Here is an 18,850-nt window from a genome sequence, read left to right on the forward strand (position 1 = left end):
AATTTATCAAAAAAAACAAAACAAAAATGTGTCGATCCTTTGATAAAAAGGTATCTTTGACGCCCAATAACACTTTATCCCAGCTAAATTTTTGTTTTGGATGATAAAAACCTTGCCTTCTACATAAAGGCAGAATCATAACCTCCACTGATGAGGCGATCCACCTACACGTCTTGCTTTTCCTGCTATATCAAGAAGATCATAATAAAAAATCAGTATATCAAATGGCATATATTTTACATCAAATACATACATACAATAACTATCAAAGACTTTTCCTAATTACTTGGGTCGGACACATAAATCCTACATGAATCGTAAGTTTTTATTCTGCTATCAAATGCATACATAGAAATGTCTGTTTTGCATGCCCCCGACTCTGTGGACTCGACAAGCAGCTTAAGAAATTGTTCATTATATAGCCAAACACACATTTATGTATGTATCTATACAGATATGCATATATATATATATATATATATATGTATGTATTTATGTATACATAAGCAAGGGCACCAAATTTTTTTTTCTTTTTTTTACTATACTAATTTTAGACCAGTTAAAAAAATATATATATATATTAATAGTATTAGACCACCCAAAATTAGCCCAGCCAATCAAGCCCAAGTCAACTCAGCCACCATACTAAAATAAAGGCCCAAAGCCAAATAAGCCCATGGATGATGAGCCACCAGAAAAAAAAAAAAAAAAAAACAGAAAAAATTTTAGGGCAAATAATTTCAGCCTCTCCAATCGCCTCCATCTCTAGTCTCGTTCTTAACTCTGAACCTGCCCTCTCTCTCTCTCTCTCTGCAACTGCAAACTACAAAAGGTGAAGAGGCCGAGCGGTTCCCCCGTGAGGGAAGGTGGCGTGGTATTACACGGGAGAGGTTTTAATCGTGGCGCACGTTAGTTCGATAGGCGCAAATTAACAACATGGGACTCTCCATGACCACTTTGCTGCTCTGATTTGCAGCCAAAGCGAGGGGATTGTCCTACACTTTTCTTTATCTCTCTCCTCTTTTACTTTTCGAAAAAAAGCTTCAGCCGCTGGCCCGCTGTCTCTCAACTCTCAAGCTTGCCCCCCTCCCTCTCTGCAACTGCTAACTTGTAGGTATGTATGGGTTTTGTTTTAATTTTTTTCTTTTTCTAAATCAACTAATCAAGCTCTGTAATTCTTGTTTTGCAAACTACTTCCTATTTGGTGAAATTTTTTATGATCTTTTATATATATATATATATATTTACAATATAAAGTAACAAAATTTGCATTGCATTTTGAGGTAATCATTGCATTGCATTTTGAGGTAATCACCGTAATCTGCATTTTATTTCAGCAAAAAATATATATATATATTTTTATTTCTATAACTTCTATTTCTGTGTTTTTTTTTTTTTTTGTTGTCAATTATGTTTACAAGAAAATTTGAATCTGGACATGAAAAAAAAAATAAAAAAAAAAAAAAAAAAATAAAAATAAAAAACCTGAATTGGATTAGAAATCTGCAGAGATTGAATCTGAAACAATTTTTATCAACATGCCAAGTTTTTTGAAGATGGAAATCTTTTCAGAACTAAAAAAAAAAATCAGAACAAGAACTTTGACAAGCAAAAGTACTTAATATAGGGTAAAGCTCTAAAGTTACTTCTTGAAAATTAAAATACTTACAAAAAGCATGCTTTTGAGTGAATTCCATAGTGTTGGAAGGGGCTTGCCATGAACTACCTCACACTCTGCTTCCACTAGTAGATTCTCAAATAGGATTAGTAAATTGGTCAAAAGAAGAGATAGGGTTCTGAGTGGTGAATTGTTCAGAAATACATTGGTAATTATTTTTATTAATTACCCAAATAGGATTTTCTATGCCTTAATCAGTCAATTGTTTCAAGAAACATTGTTAATTAACTAAAATTGAATTAAACAACAGTTGATTTGGGTTGATATATTTTGATTTAGCCCACCCCCGTTGAGAAATCCTGGATCCTGGATCCACCCTTGGGGACTGATCAATTTCACGATAACTTGTTGCTCTGCTCCTGATCGGGTAATCTGCTATAACAATCACTCTGGCATGTTCAAACACTCTCCTAAAACCTTTTGATTCTATTTCAAGGTTCTATAAATCAACTCTCTCTTTGTTGCTTCGTATTGTCTTGAATTGATTTCAGCAAATTTTCACTTTCAAATTAATTTCACAATCGATTTTTTCATTTGGTTTCAGATGGAAACAGTGAATGCATTAATTCCAGAGGTCGGATTAGATACAGGAACTGGCGAAGGTATTTTTGCTGAAGCCGGGGATTTCAATAATCATGTTGATGATATGTCCGCAAAGGTTGATCAGGTAAGATCTATTGCCCGAAGTAGAGATTGATATTGCTTCTAGTAGTGTTAAGGAAAAAAAAGAAAGAAAATGAATTAGCTTAATCACTGTTGTTTGGGATAGTAGCTATATAGCCTAATCATTTTCCTGTTTCCGGAATTAAATAATGGAAACTAGTGATGCAGAGATTCTTGCATAAATGCTAAAATTTTAAAACCTGCACATAGAACATTTCTATAGTTCTCAGATATGGCCTAGACCCCATATTTTCGAAATTAAATAATGGAAACTAGTGATGCAGAGATCCTTGCTTAAATGCTAATTTTTATTATTATTTAAATCTGCACATAAAACAGTTTTATAGTTCTCATATATTTCTTTTAAAAGAATGGCCTAGACCCAAAAAGAGAAGGAAATTTATAAATATAGAATTGCCTATTAAGTGCTAAATTCATGCGACTTTATATTTTTAATACTGTAAAATTGATTCTTATAATTCATTTTTTTTATTTATTAAGGGCCCTAGGCCCTAACCAAGTGCGCAAACATGGGTGCAACTGTGCAAGCACCAGAACAGTTACACATCAGACAGGGTATAAAATTTGTGTGGGGCATATTCTGTAAGGCCTGATGGGAGATCATTTATACAAGTAGCCTTTTGTTTTGCCTACTGATTGTCCTCTTTGGGGGTGGCTGATCTGTCATACCACTATCCCGAGTTAAGCTCCCTAAAAACTTCAATGCGACTTCTATTTCTGTTAATAACTTCCAACAACTTTTGGAAAACTTAATTCCATTAGTACCATGGACGGAGCTACATGCAAGAATTGCCCCCCCTGATTTTTTTTTTTTTAGTAATATACCCTTATTATTTGTTCATTTTCAGTAATATACCCATGAAATATTACCTTTGCCCCCCTCTGAGATTACTAAAACAATTCATTATTGCCCCCCAAAATTCATTTCCCCCCTCCCCCCTTACCTTACATCCTGGGTCCATCCCTGATATTCAGTACCCTCCTGATACTCTTTACTGTGACAAAATGACTCAAATATGTGTGTTGATCCCTATTTCTCTAGTGAAGTCTACGATAAAGTCAATATGGCCATTAGCATCTGTTTACTGCCTTCTTACTCCGGCGAGGCCAATATTCTCATTTGCACTATTATTAGTGGTGCCCTTGGCGGTTGGCGCACATTGGGGGAGAAAAGTCTGACACATTAGGAGGAGATGACGGATTACCATTAATTAGTGTTGCATGTGCAAGAGAGGAGAGGAGTTGGTTAGCCATCTCCTCTTTCCCTGCAGGGTGGCTAGGGATTGCTGGGCAATGGTTTTTACTTTGTTTGGTGTTTAGTGGGTTATGTTAAATTCCACGGTCAGCATGCTTGAGGCTTGGAGAGGTTGTGTAGTTCGGAGGCAAGCCTGGGATGCTTGGAGGGTGGCACCTGTAACGACCCAAACCTGGGGTCCGTATCGCTATCCGGGTCATTACCCAAACCTGGTAGCTCAAGGGTAATATGGTCAAATTTGATCACAATGTCCACAAATAAGCTTGATTATATCTCATTAATTAGCATTGAGGTTAATTGGGTCCGTTGCGTTGAAGTCCCGGCCCAAAGGAAGGGGGTCCCCAAAACAGTGCCTAAAAACCTTAAGCGAGCGCTTGTCGCAGGGTGCCATGAGCACCCTTGTGCGAGCGCAGGGCCAAGCCATGTGCATGGGCATGGCACAGTCCGAGCACTCGGCGCTCACCTACTAGCACTCGGCTAAGGAATTCCGCTACTAGAATTCCTGCCCCAATGGTCTGAGCACTCGCAGCAGGGGCTGCAAGCGCTCGGAAAAACCCAGAAAAATGGGCTTTTGCCCCTTTTCGTCTCCGTTCCAGTCCCCGAGCATATCTTTGGTCATTTTGACCATTGTACACCTGTCCTAACTCAAGAAAATGAATAAAAGACGACCGATAACTTCATACATCAAATTACAACATCTAGATACTTCATTATACATCATTTCATCCCAAAAATATTTGTACCATTGCTAGGATATAAATGTAGCTATCATCTTCAAGAACATGAATAAAAGACGACCGACAACTTCATGCATCAAATTACAACATCTAGATACTTCATTATACATTATTTCATCCCAAAAATACTTGTACCATTGCTAGCATATAAATGTAGCTATCATCTTCGTCCACTACATACCCAAAGCAAACAAAAGTGGTTCAAAAAAATAAGATTACAAGTTTAGGGCCTTGAGACCTTAGTTACAATGCTTTTCTACACAAATATTGAATCATGGTCACAGTACAAAATATTCATCTTCAAAGTCAGCATTGCTATGAAAATTACAAAAGTTAAGATCTTGTTCTACGTCTACATTTATGGAGGTGCGTCATCTACGACTTCCTTGCCATGACCTGAAAAATATTAAGGGAAGGGTTAGCACTAAGGCTCAGTAGGAGATGCTTAAAGCATCAACTTTAGACTCCCTTGAGTCAAGCAACAAATGAAAGCGATTAAAGAATAATCGGGGTCATATATTAGGGATTTCATGGAGTCCAAACCATAATATAACTCAAATGATATCACTTATACAATTTGCTCATATGTATGTATGAAAATGTAGTGAAATGCGTAACCGTACCAACCTTGGTCCCAAACCGACACAACTCACACCAAAAGTCGCTAACCGACTTTACCGAGGCAAGATTGATTAACTATCCCTGGCCTCAAATCCGACGACCATTTGGGGGCCTAGTTAATTTAATTTTGCAGGTCCAAAAGCCGGCATGCACTCCCTCTATATCAAGTTAGCACCGGACTCGCGAAATCCGGTTCCTTTACAAAATTCCTTTCACGACCCTTTCTACTTTGACTCATTTGACATTTCCATTCAAGCTTTCCACTATGTCATGCCATGTATATGACCATGCTTTCACTTAAATTCATCTACACTTCTATAACATCATTGCAGGTCCGGTCATTCTTTGTGCGCCTCTCTGGGTTTCATGTTTTGCCTTCCCGTGGAAGACGGTGTGGATCTCTAAGGCGCCCCCCTTAGGGTGGCCTTTTTTGTGCGGATTGCAGCTTGGAGTAAGATTCTGACTTTGGACAATTTACGGAAGAGAAGACATATCATTGTTAACCGGTGTTGTCTTTGCAAGTGTTTTGGGGAGTCCGTGGATCACCTTCTGTTGCATTGTCCCGTTGCTTATGAATGTTGGAGTCTTTTGCTTGGTTTGTTTGGCATCCATTGGGTCATGCCTCAGACTTCTCAAGGATTGCTAGATATCTAGAGGAGCCAATGGGTGGGGGCTCAGGCTAGAGACTTCTGGAGGGTGACCCCTCTTTGAGTTTGGTGGAGTCTTTGGAAAGAGCGGAACAAAAGATCTTTTGATGGGAAGGAGTCCTCTATTGGAGAGCTGAAATTTTCTATTATTTGTACCCTTTTTTGTTGGGGTTGGGGGAGGGATTATTCTTCTTTAGAGGACATTGTGGACTTTTTGGGTTCTTTGAGTTCATAGATTCTTTTTGTGTATATCTCGGGACGCGTTCCCCTTTTGAACGCTTTCTTATACATTTTACTTATCAAAAAAAAAAAAAAAAAAAACATCATTGCAGAGGCATAGTACTTAAACATACACAACAAAGGAGTACTTTAAAACATTTCTATAACATTACATTTACTAATACTCAAATGTAGGTATGCTTATCATCAAAATTCAATTGTCACAACCATGCTAGCATTTGTAAACTGAGCATCTTTACATATAGACAACAACATGAATCTCTTTAGCATACAATAGTACATTTTACATCATATATAAGCATGCTTTCTTCACATCATCATACCACTACCATGTTTTCCCAAATTTGCATTCAATGTGAATTTAAAGAGAAATAAAAGTAATATTACTCGATGAAAGACAAAGCTTGAGGGTTTAAGCATCCCTACCTCAATGAAGACAACAAAACAAGTCCTTAGGCTAGGTCAAATTCAAAATCCCCCCAAATGGCCTCAATATCGGTGTCAAATGAAAGCTCTTGACGAATGGAGTGGACTTGTCTTCTTGAGCTAAGCCTAAATCTCACCTTAAGGCTCTCAAAAGTTGGATTGAAGCACGAGGCATGTGTAGTTTTAGAGAGAGAAAGCAATATAGAGAGAGAAAGTTGAAACCTAGAGAGAGAGAAAGTGGTGGTTTAATCATTCAACTCTAGAACACAAAATGAGCACAAACTCAGACTGTTACTGTTCACAGCACTGGAACCTCAACCTTCTTAGCCTAATTAAAATTGCCAACTTTTCTCTTTCTTACACTCACAACTCCTAAACTTCCAAATTTTCGCAATCTTTACTTGCAGAAAAACTACTAATATTTCTCCCTGAAAAATCCCTGTAGCACTGTCGTAATCAAGCTTTGTATCTTAGCTCATAGGAGAATGTTCGTACGCTATCACTCTGACCATTGATTCCCAGTTTTACAACTCCTTGTGAGCTTTAGGGCTCACTCTGTAGTGTCACGGATCTATGAATTTTCTTTTTTAGTATAAGCTTACTTTAAGTTACCGGAATTGCATAAAGCATTTCTATGTCTCCAGTTGGTGATGTAGTCTTTGATGATACTACTGAGCAGCTTCATTTTGAACTCCAGGGGTATTAGTTTGCTCGCGATTCTGACGTCTCATTGATTTACCTTTTTACTAATACGTGAAGTCATTTTCTATTGTTTTTGGCACCACTCCTTTTGACTTGCAAATGCCATTGCCACTATATCCAACAACTTTAACCACTTCTACCACCACCTTTGATAACTTTCTAAACCCTATTACCAACTCTTGTGCTATGCCACTACCATACAATGACCTCATTAACCAAATTTCAACACACTGCCTCTCACACCTTCACTACCAATGCTGCTGCAACTATAACTGGAGCCGCATCAGCTTCAATATTATGGCTGTGCCCCTACCACTGCTTATAAGCTCCGTATCATTATTGATTACGATTTTGCTAATTAGAATTTACGTATGGCCTGTGGTAGTTAAATCAAAGTAGCATCTTTAAGATCAAGAATTGATCTGATAATCAACCTTGTGCTCTTGACAACCACGGTGAATACCTGGAATTATATCCTTTTAAGCTGTTCCATTAATGTATTCGAGGCATTTGGCATATACTTGTATGGTTTTTGTTCAAGTTCGTCTGATATTGCCAGCTGTTGAATATGCTTTGTCCTTGACATCATTAAATGACGAGTATTGTATTTTATTTGCAGCTTGAGCAAAGATTGAACGAGGTCGAACAGTTCTACTCGACTTCGAGTAAAAAGCAACTAAACACTGCTAGAGGTAGCTCAATTTTGAAGGACAAGGATAAGGAGAAATACATTGCTAGCCTAAAGAAACGACAATATGATGCCTCAAAAAGAGAAGCAGCTGCAGTGAAGAGAATGCAAGAGCTAATTGGTGGAATCTTACGTCAGGCAATCACGAATGTCTTTTTATGTAATATTGGTTGTTTTGTGTATCTACAAAATTGTGGCAATAATCGAGGAATTAAAATTATGATGAAATGAAACAAGTATTAAAAAATAAGAGAAAGTTTCAAAGAGTGGCAAAAAAGTAAGAAACAAGAGGATTTAGAGAAATACAAGAAACTAGTAAATGAAGTTAAGATGGTAAATAAACCTCAGCAAAATGCATTAATGGTTTGCATATATATATATATTAATTGACAAAAAGTAGAGATAGATTATGGATCAAGTTAGATGCTGTAAAGACATAAAACAAGCCATATTAATCAGAGAAAATGAAATATTTGATGGATGGAAGAATTACTTCCAATACTTGTTACATGAGGAATATCCTAGAGAAGAAGTGAAAGTAATGAATCTAATATAAGAGGGATATATAGAATCAATAATAAAAAAGTAGAGGACACCTTGAAAGATGGGGAATAATGGGATGGTAGGACATAACATACCTATAGAGACATGGGAAACTTATAGTACTAGTTTACAAAAACAAAGGAGATACACAAAATTGTGGCAATAATCGAGGAATTAAAATTAATGAATCATACAGGGAAATCGAAGGAATGGGTGACAAAATAAAGATTAAGGAAGGATCTATAGTGTTTGCTAACTAATTTAGATTAATGCCAGGGTGATCTAGTATAGGGCCCGTTTACTTAATAAGACAAGTAATTTAAGATTGTAGGAGTAAACAAAAAGATTTACAAGTGGTTTTTATAGACTTAGAAAATGCATATGATTGAGTACCAAGAATATAATTTGGTGGGCCTTTTGAAGAGAACATATTCCTGTAAAACTTATATAAAAATTACTCAGGATATGTAAAGGATACAAGAATCAGAGTTTGTACTATATATGGAGAGACTATCGATTTTCCCATAAAAGTAGGGTTATTCCAAGGATTGGTGCTAAGCCCATATATTTCACAATAGTTTTTGATGAAATTACAAAAGACTCATTTTTTTTTTCTTCTGTTTTTTTTACAAGTAAGATATCATTAAAGACACTCAAAAGGGGAGCGCTCCCAAAATAATACAAAATACGCCCAAGGCGACACTATACTTTCAAGCTATCCACATCCCCCATTGATTTACAATTTTGCCCATTAACCCCCAAAAAATAAAGTAGATAGTATATTGTATTTGAGAGACCAAATTAGAGGCTTGGAGAGGGTGTATAGTGGATAGCCGCCGAGACCGAGATGCTTGGAGATTTACTCCCCTTTGTTTATGGTTACAAGGAGGCATTCCATGGTACTTGTTTGCTGATGACATAGTACTATTGCCAATTGGATATTTGTAAGCAAAACCTAGCAATAAAATTAGGAAACAAGAGAAATTCATTAGAGTCAGAAAGTGGGAGTCGAAGAAGGACTCACAAGTGTTCATCCTTGTATGGCACCCTCATTGATAAGGTGAGAGAAGTTGCATAGTTGGGTGCCGATGTGAGTGGGTCTTATGACCCAAATGAGATGAGTATTTGTAATAGTTGAGTTTGAGATAATGTAAGTGTACGATTTGAGGTTATATAAATAAATGATGAGTTATGTTTTTATGAATGCATTGAGGATGATGTTTTAACGAGGTAACAAATAATAGTGGACAAATGGTTTGGGATTACTAATCCTAACCTCAAGTCATGGTCATGCCCTAATCCAAGATTAACCTGATTGGGGTGTTATACTATCTGTGCTGGTTTCCATTGATCTTAATTTGTGATTCATCTTTCCTTAAATTGATTGTATGCCATGAAGCCTCTTCACTTGAATGCTTTAAGGTTCTAAAAGCCGATATAAATCATTAATCATTGCTGAATTGCAAGCTAATTTGCCTACCTTGTCTCTGCTTTTACTTGTCAGATCACTCAGCACAAGTGGGCAGGCCCTTTTATGAAACCTGTTGATGTTGTGGGTCTTGGTTTGCATGATTATTATCAGGTAAAGCTTTTTGTTCCCTTTTGAGTTTTCTGATCATATATGGTCACTAATCAATGCTTCCATCATATGCCTTTTCTCTCTCTGAGATGTACCTGTAAGAAGGACATGCTTAAAAAAATATTATTTCCTTTTTCTTATTAAAAGAAAAAGGGCCTGTTACTTATTGAACATGTTGATTTGTTGCATCGTAAAAGGAAAAATGCTTATTCCACTAATCAAATTTTCCAGATTCATATATCTTACAAGAAAAGAAATATATCTGCTAACATATTACAATGTGGCTTTCTGGATATCCTCTTAATTTACTTGCGGCAGCCCTTTTTAATTCCCCAACCAAATTTATTTTCTTAGATTTCTTCAGAATTTGTTCCATTAATATGTTGTAGATGGTGTATACTAGGTTATTGACAAGCCCATGGACTTTAGTACGATTAAAAACAAAATGGAGGCCAAGGATGGCGCGGGATATAAGAATGTCCGAGAGATATGTGCAGATGTGAGGTTGATATTTAAGAATGCAATGAAATATAATGATGAAAGGGATGATGTTCACGTGATGGCCAAAACTTTGTTGGCAAAATTTGAGGAGAAGTGGCTGCAACTTCTGCCAAGAGTTGATGAAGAGGTAAAAATACTATTCTCGAGGAATTGATGGCTTTAGTCTTTTACTTCTATGTGTTTTCTATGTCTCCTTCAAGTGTTAAATTATATTGTATTATTATTCGGGATCCTTGGTTAACTTCCTGAAACTTTCAGGAAAAAAGACGAAAAGAGGAGGAAGCGGAGGCACAATTAGATATGCAACTTTTTCAGGAGGCTGCTCATGCCAAAATGGCTAGGGATTTAAGTAATGAGGTATTCAAAATTTAAGATCCTCTTTTTCTTCATTAACAAGGGTATCCTCACACTTATTTATTTATTATATATTAATAGGTTGTATCCTAACACTTTGCTTGAGGCTTATCCCCTAGGTGAATGTGCATGCCCCAAAAAGGTTGTGTAGAGTAACCAAAACTATAGACTATTTTTGTAAGTTTATTATAAATTATAGAAAAGGAAATCTCTTATGAAGGAAAATTTTATGAAAATAAATTTAAATTCATTGATATTTACTTATGTATAATTTTTCCTACTGGGATGATTACGTCATCTCAGGAGAGTCTTGCTCATGTGCTTTGAACATGCAATTTTGAATCTTTTTCAGCTTGATGAGGTTGATTTAGCTCTTGAAGAACTTAGAGAAACGGTGCTTCAAAGGTGCAGGTCTGTGTTTATACATTTAGCTGTATTAGTTTAGATATTTTTAATGGTTTATTTTAATTTGTTTATACCTGATTAATGTAGATTTTTTTTCTTCTTATATTTGCATTCTTGGACTTTGAAAATCCTAAAAATATTTTAATTATGTCATATGGATTCAAAATGTATGTGTCTAAGCAGCGGATTTATTAATTTTCCAATGTCAAAGACACGAGGGGCACCGCTAAATATTTATACCATTCAATATTTTCATCATCATTACCATCATCCTTGCCTTTATTCCTATGAATGGGTTCAACCACATGGATTCTCTTTTTTCATTTGTATAAATTATGAGTCATTTCACCTATCAGATTTAAAAGATTAAAATTATTTCTCATTAGTTCATTGCATGCTAGTTGTCCTCTCTGCCTCTTACCATTTACCAACCAATTTTCCTTTTTACACTGGCGCAACTAGAGTCTGTGTTGAATATGATTGCTTTTTGTAATGCTTTGGTTTTGAACTCTCCCTTTGAGAGGTCGACAGGGGGCAGGTGGACTCTAGATTGTGGGGGGTTGCGAAGTAGAGTATCCCCCTTAGATCCGATAATATGTGGCTTCATGCAGAGGGCTTCCTTGACAGGGTTCGGTCTTGGTGGGAGGGGAATGGGGTGATTGGCACTCCAAGTCTTGCCCTTGCGGGCAAATTGCGCTTTTTGAAGGAAAACATTAAGAAATGGAATAAAGAGGTTTTTGGGAATTTGGAATAGAGAAAGAATCGAGATGTATCCGAGTTTGCTGAGATTGATCGTTTGGAGGGACAGGGCGACCTTGTGGAGTCCCTGAGGATTAGAAGACTGGAGTGCTAGGCGGAGTTTACTGAGATTGCTACCATAGAGGAGATCTCGTGGAGGCAAAAGTCTAGAGCCTTGTGGCTCAAGGAGGGGGATAAAAATACGAGGTTCTTCCATGGACTTGCCAATGCCCATAGAAGGGGTAATCATATTTGGAGGATTCGGGTGGAAGGGAATTTGTTGTGTAAGGAGGAGGAGGTTTGCAGGAGAATTACTGATTTCTACAAGAAGTTGTTAACAAAAACCTCTAGTTGGAGACCTTTGCTTGGGGGGCTTGAGTTTGACTCTATTTATGATGAGGAGTGCTCTGGCTTAGAGGAGCCTTTTTCCGAAGAGGAAGTGTTGAAAGCTTTGAAGAGTTGTAATGGGGACAAATCTCCAGGTCCCAATGGCTTTTCCATGAGATTCCTTTTGGAGAGCTGGGAGGTGGTTAGGGGAGAGGTGATGGGTACATTTCACGCTTTTCATGCTCAGGGTTGTTTTGAGAAGAGTTTGAATGCTATTTTTATTGCTCTCATTCCCAGAGAAAAAAGAGGGGGGAGGGGGTGTTGGATTTTTTGACCCTCGAATAAGTAAATGAATATCTCGGGTAGAGACCCGAAGTCAATTCTAGACTTGTTGGGTCATTCAGTTCAACATTCTTATTATGATGCTTTAAAAAATTAAAAAATAGAAATTATACAAAATTTTATATGGTTTTAATTTTCTAATTTTACACTGCTTTCCATAATTCTATCGGAAACAAATTTTTTTTTTTTTTTGAATTCTTGAGACACCTTTAAAAGGCTGAATCAAACAGTTGAGAACAACGAGAATAAAGTGCCTTCTATAGAAGATTTTTCAGTTCTTTTAATTTATAAACTTGAGTTAGCCTAATCAGTAAAAATTTCTAGCAGTCGGAAACCAATTGAATGCATTTATTAGATACCCTAATCTGTAAAGTTTCTTAGTGGGTTGTACCAGAGACCTCGGATAAAGTAGTCTGAATGCTACTTTTACTGTCTTCTTCATTGTTTGATGGTTAGAGATGTGTGGGTCATGTTTTTTACCCTTTTATGCGTGTGTTAGGTCTTGTCGTATTCCACATTGCATATTCTTGACGATTGGAGTGGTTGAATAGTTAGTTTGGTAGCTCGGGATGCGTGGAGAGCAATCCCCGTATGTGTGTGATGGGGTGTTTGTGGCGAGAGGAATAGCAGAATCTTTGATGGAAAGGAATCTCCTATTTAGGACTGGAAGTTGTCTGTTCTTGGTTCTCATTCTTGTTTGACTAAAGGGAGGGACTGATTTTTTTTTTTTTTTTTGTCTGGCTGCAATGGTGAGGTTGCTCCATTATGACCAGGAGGTCACGGGTTTGAAATAGGAAACAGACTCTCCGCATGCAGGGTTAAGGCTGCGTAACCCTCCCTAGAAGCAGGAGTCTCGTGCTGATACGCCTATGGTTTATATGTCACTGAGGAGTCCGTTCTATTCGTTCTTAGTCAATTTTGAGTTTTACATATGCTGATACACCTTTTTCACTCTCTCTCTCTCTCTCTCTCTCTCTCTCTCTTTGTCTCTCTCTCTCACTTCTAATGTAGTTAGGCTGATTCATCCTCCTCCTTGTATTTCCTTCCTCTCATATTGGTTTACATCACAAGGGAAAGCAGCTCTATGGGTCATTTTCTTTGGGGTTTCTGTGATTGCCCTTATTTTGCTATATGTATTTGTCGTAATAAAAGAAAATATAGTTTTCCCTTCTGCATCCCACTTGTGTGTCCTCAAATTTTTGTTTTTTGGGGGCGTCCCAAATCTTTTTTTAATTTGATAGTGGCTAAAGGTAGGCCTGACATTGAAATGAGCACTCTCAAATTGAACCCATGTCCTTATGAATATTCCAACATAAACATTAATTATCAACTGTGCATGACTTGTTTAAAGAAATCCAATTTATCTTCTACTATTGGCATTAATATCAATGCTTCCATTGATATATCCGTGGTCTTTGAACTCGTATAAGTCTGGGTTTTCTTCAATGAAGTGACAATAGGGTGATTTACATAAGAGTAGGTGGGGTGGTGAGAGATGGAGTTTTTAGGACTAAAATGTAGAAGAAAGACAGAAGCAGCATGCCAGAGTATCAACTGTGACATATATAGACCTCCACTCTTCTAATCAAATTCAGGTCGGCGCACTATTGCATGCAGATATATATACTAGTAAAACACACGTGCAATGCACGTGAGCGGAAGTGTGTATAATAACTTTGAAGTAAAAAAAAAAAATTTGTTAAGGATAAAAAAAAATTATATAAGAAATAAATTGCATTATTATTTATTATATATAAATAATATTATAATAATATATTATTTATTGAATTATATAACATTGTAAAAATTTAAAATAAATTATGAAAAATTAAATATAAAAATAATTTTGTATATAGAATTCTTAGTTTAGGATTTTATTGGTATATTTTGATATAGGAGTGTTGTTATTTATTTATTGAAATAAATTATATATTTCCTTCTCTAATTAGATTTCTTTTTATTGATTTTTAGTATTTCCTATTATATTATCAATATTAGTATTTCTCCTCTAATTAGATTTCCTTTTATTGAATTAAATAAATAAGTTTTTTAATATTATATATTTCCTTGTCTAATTAGATTTCCTTTTATTGAATTTCAGTTTTTTAATATTATATATTTAATTCTCGAATTAGATCTCCTACTATTTTTTTTTTTTTCCTAGTTTCTAGAGGATTCAAACCTTGACCTAATGCTTCCTGAGGCACCAAGGCCAAGTTCTTACCCACTTGACCCAACCTCTTGGGGTTTGTTATTATTAGTATTTCCTACTAATATATTTACTAAATAAGTTTTTAATACTATATATTTCCTCCTCTAATTAGATTTCCATTTATTTAATTTCAGTATTTCCTACTACTATATTATTATTATTAGTATTACATTATCTAATTAGATTTTCTTTTATTGAATTAAATAAAAAAGTTTTTTAATATTATATATTTCCTTCTTGAATTAGTTTTCCTTTTATTGAATTTCAGTAGTTCGATTTTTTAATATTATATATTTCCTTCTCTAATTAGATTTCCTTTTATTGAATTTCAGTATTTCCTATTACTATAATATTATATTAATATTCCTCCTACCATATTATTAAATAAATTAATGTACTGAAATTCAATTATTGATAGATTTTGATATAGAATTGTTATGTATTTATTGAATAAATTATATATTTCCTTCTCTAATTAGATTTACTTTTATTGAATTTCAGTATTTTGTACTATATTAATATTATTAGTAGTATTTCTCCTCTAATTAGATTTCTTTTTATTGAATTTCAGTTGTTTAATTTTTTAATATTATATATTTCCTTTTGTAATTAGATTTCCTTTTATTGAATTTTAGAATTTCCTACTTATATTATTATTATTGTTATTATTTACTAAAATACTGAAACTCTTTGTACTTTTAATAATAGTATAGATTATACACATTAAATGACCATTCTTACAGATGCCAACAGCAGGAATACCCATTAGGCTTTAAGTGCTCCATTTGGTTAAAGCACAAATAGAATTGGAGAACAAGTCAGATCACATTTTTTGGATCGTGAAATTCATTTGTTTCTTACCTGGCCTTAATGAGCCCCTAACCCAAGCCACAATGCCTCAATAACCCGAATTCCCATTTTGGACCATGTCGCAACAATTTTGTGGTTACAACATGGCTGCCTCCACAATCCCAAGGTGCAATGGATGGATTACTTCATGATACTCCTTGTTATTCTGACATTCCGCAGGTGTTCTGAAAGATATGCATCATAAAGTAATGTTGCCCACCCTTTTTACTTTGGAATGGGCTACAAGTATGTTGCTAGAGGAACTGTGGATACCTAGGTCAAAACCAAGTCATCTTTTCAGGAGGAGTGCTCCCAGCTGCACTTATGAAGGTCATACCGTGACCCCTCGTGAATACACCCGGATGGCTCACATGCGTTATGAGGCAACCACGTGTTTATTCCCCAAAGCTGCCACTTTTTAGGGGATTTTTTTATTTTATTTTATTTATTTTAAAAAATACCCTTTCTAATGAAATTTGGATATTACTATGTTATTCCTTGATGAATGAACATCAAAGTTCATTGATTTCAAAAGTTCACATCTTGTCAACATTTTCGATTAGGATTTAATCTCAATTTTCCTATTCACAATGTGTTTGATAATTTAATGTAGTTTGTCCAGTTAGCGAGATACTTTTTTTTACCATAGTCTGTCCATTAGTGAGATGCTTTAGTTTTTCATCTATGACGTGTTCTTTAAACCCTTTGTTTTGCACTCAAGCTTTGTCTTTAGGTCTTAATTGAAATAATTTTATAACGTTTGTAACATTGGGAAAATTAGTTTAATATTGTAAGTAAATTCCTATATTATGTGATTATATTATTTTTGTATTATTTAAAGTACACTTTAAATTTGGGGATAATTTAACCACCTGCTTCATTTTATTTTCTATTTCGAAAACTGCCTCAATTTGCAACAATTGAATTGGGCTTCCTCAACTGAGTTGTAAGACAACATCAACCTGAAAAGCAATATTAACAGCAACACTAATACAAACTGTCAAACACTCCGTATCCCCTCTCGTTACATATATTGCAACATCGGTACAAATCTAGAGAACTCAAGATTGAGCAGTGCATTTAACCACATACGTCAAAGAATTTGGCCAGGGTTTTTCAGTGAGACTAACTCATGGCTTCAAAGTAGTCCGACATGTACCAGTATCACCATTGTGCTATGGACGCACTTGTGAAAGTAAGGCTCATTATAAAGTTATGGGCATCTGATATATATTTCAATTTCTAATTACACAATTTCATGTGATCATCATAATGTGAGAAAGCTCACTCGATAGCTGAAAAATAGGAGGCATGACGTGCACTTTTGGATTTCTATGAGAATGTGTATGTGTGTAACAAACAGATCAATTTTGAGTTGCAATTTCTTTTGATAGTAGCGTAGTTTAGTTTATTTATGCATACATGGATGTGATTGACCCAGTTGAAACTGTTCTTTTACTTGGTTGAAACTGTTTAATTCATCGGTTATGCAACTCCACATCAATCAACACTATGAAAATATGTGATATAATTTGTGGATAGTTGGTGTGACTGACCCGATTGTGTACCTAATATTAAACCATCGCTTTAGCACTTTTCAGTAATTAAATTGTAATTGAAAATATTGTTTTAGAAGGATGTCCATTGAAGAGAAAAAAAGACTCGGAACAGCTCTCACCCAATTATCTCCCGAAGATCTCAACAAGGCACTGCTGATTGTTGCTCAGGACAACCCAAGCTTCCAAGCAACAGCCGAAGAAGTGGACCTTGACATGGATGCTCAGGTTATCATTTGCCTTTCGCCACGCCTTTGCCTAATATCCTTCATCTTATTCAGATTCTTACGCTATATTCGCTACACTCTCTATAATGACACGACTTATTGACTGTCTCATGTGCTGTGTGCAGAGCGAATCCACGTTATGGAAATTGAAGTTTTTTGTGAAGGATGCACTTCAGGTTCAGGGCAAGGGTTCTGCAATTACAGGTGGCAACAACAACCACCATTCTAACGTTAACAACAAACGAAAAAGAGAGATTTGTGATGCTCTTGCCAAGTCTTCCCAAAAGAAGGGTAAAAAGCTGTCCTCTTAATACAGATGATTATACCATATTTTTCAAGTTCAGCGAAGCTCTCTCTATGTAGCTGCAATTCATGTGAATCTTCTCAAATGCTTGTTTTGCTATAATTACTAGTTTTTGCAACTAGGAATCTGTTTTTGTGCGTGTTCGGCAAAAAAGTATAACCAAGTGGAACTATTTGAGATTTTTGTCTTTTGCTCTGGGGGATCATCTGTAGCAATGCAATCTTTTGGTCTGTAAATATATATTTTATGAAATTGATAAACATTTTTTTTTTCATTTCACTTTCCTCTGCGTAATTTGCTCGCCAGTTTGAGCTATATTGCTGCTAGTATACTCACTTGAGGATGAAGAAATGGAGGTGTTGGAAGCTACAATGATCTATTAGATGCTTTCTAATGACATCTTTTGTACCATGGAAGAGATTACTGATTATAAGTGCTTTGGAATTATTTTATTTTTGTTTATATATATATATATATATATATATATTCTGGAAGTCTAGGGTTCAGAATTTAGATATATTGTCTTTGATTCCATGTGGGGTGTTTTTTGCATATCATTAGAAGATCATTTGTTGACTCTATTGAGAAGGCGCTTTATGTCAACATATATGGTTGATGGGAAGAATTTAGGAATTGAAGAATTCCAAATGAGTGGATTTGGATTCAATTATTTAAGAAATATAGTTTACCTTTACATTTTAAGGTTGATTATATATCTCATAAAAAGAACATTGAGAATTGATCTCTTGGCTTTCACTACCATTTTTTCCTTTTTTTCTTCTTTTTATTTTTATTATTATTATTACTATTATTTAATAGATTACACTAATTTCCCTTGAGATTTGGAAAGATTCTCTCCTAGGGTTTCAAAAATTACATCAACCTCCGTGTAATTCTCATTCATGTCCCTTCAATGGTTGGATTTATTAGAATTGATTTTCACTAATATCACTTCTTTTTTATTATTAATTTTAAGTGACGAGACATACCACCTCATTAGAATTGCCTTCAACTTCAAATAAAACAAATAGTATACATCAAATTTTGTTTCACAAAGTGTTGTAATAAATTAAATTTGCATTTGGGAGACTTGAATTGGTGTTTTGAATTTAAGATTGGAGCAAATTTAGTTCAAAGTTATAATTAAATTTCTTCTAATTTCAAATTTAACATGTCGATTCGATACAGATCAATGATGCATCGGATGTCGAATAAGGGGAAATGTGAGTGGAGGT

The 18,850-nt window shown here is 35.3% G+C and overlaps 1 protein-coding gene across 5 annotated transcripts; it reads left to right on the forward strand.

The window, feature by feature from the left end:
* The first annotated feature begins 700 nt into the window (after positions 1-700).
* LOC132296659 (transcription factor GTE1-like) lies at positions 701-17,894 on the forward strand. 5 transcript variants are annotated; one of them, XM_059794853.1, is made up of 9 exons: positions 701-1,114; positions 2,223-2,345; positions 7,610-7,816; positions 9,726-9,803; positions 10,204-10,428; positions 10,560-10,658; positions 11,008-11,066; positions 17,165-17,312; positions 17,437-17,894. In XM_059794853.1, exons 2-9 carry the CDS (start codon positions 2,223-2,225, stop codon positions 17,620-17,622), a joined length of 1,125 nt encoding a protein of 374 aa, XP_059650836.1. In that variant the 5' UTR covers positions 701-1,114; the 3' UTR covers positions 17,623-17,894. The 5 variants fall into 5 exon arrangements, with proteins under 5 accessions (XP_059650836.1, XP_059650841.1, XP_059650847.1 ...); XM_059794858.1 differs by having other exon boundaries at positions 11,008-11,060; positions 17,162-17,312; XM_059794864.1 differs by having other exon boundaries at positions 11,008-11,060.
* The last annotated feature ends 956 nt before the right edge of the window (positions 17,895-18,850 follow it).

The sequence above is a fragment of the Cornus florida genome, unplaced genomic scaffold, assembly GCF_030987335.1.
Source record: "Cornus florida cultivar Cherokee Brave unplaced genomic scaffold, ASM3098733v1 CherokeeBrave_3.0.0_Hap2_Chr01, whole genome shotgun sequence".
NCBI lineage: Eukaryota > Viridiplantae > Streptophyta > Magnoliopsida > Cornales > Cornaceae > Cornus > Cornus florida.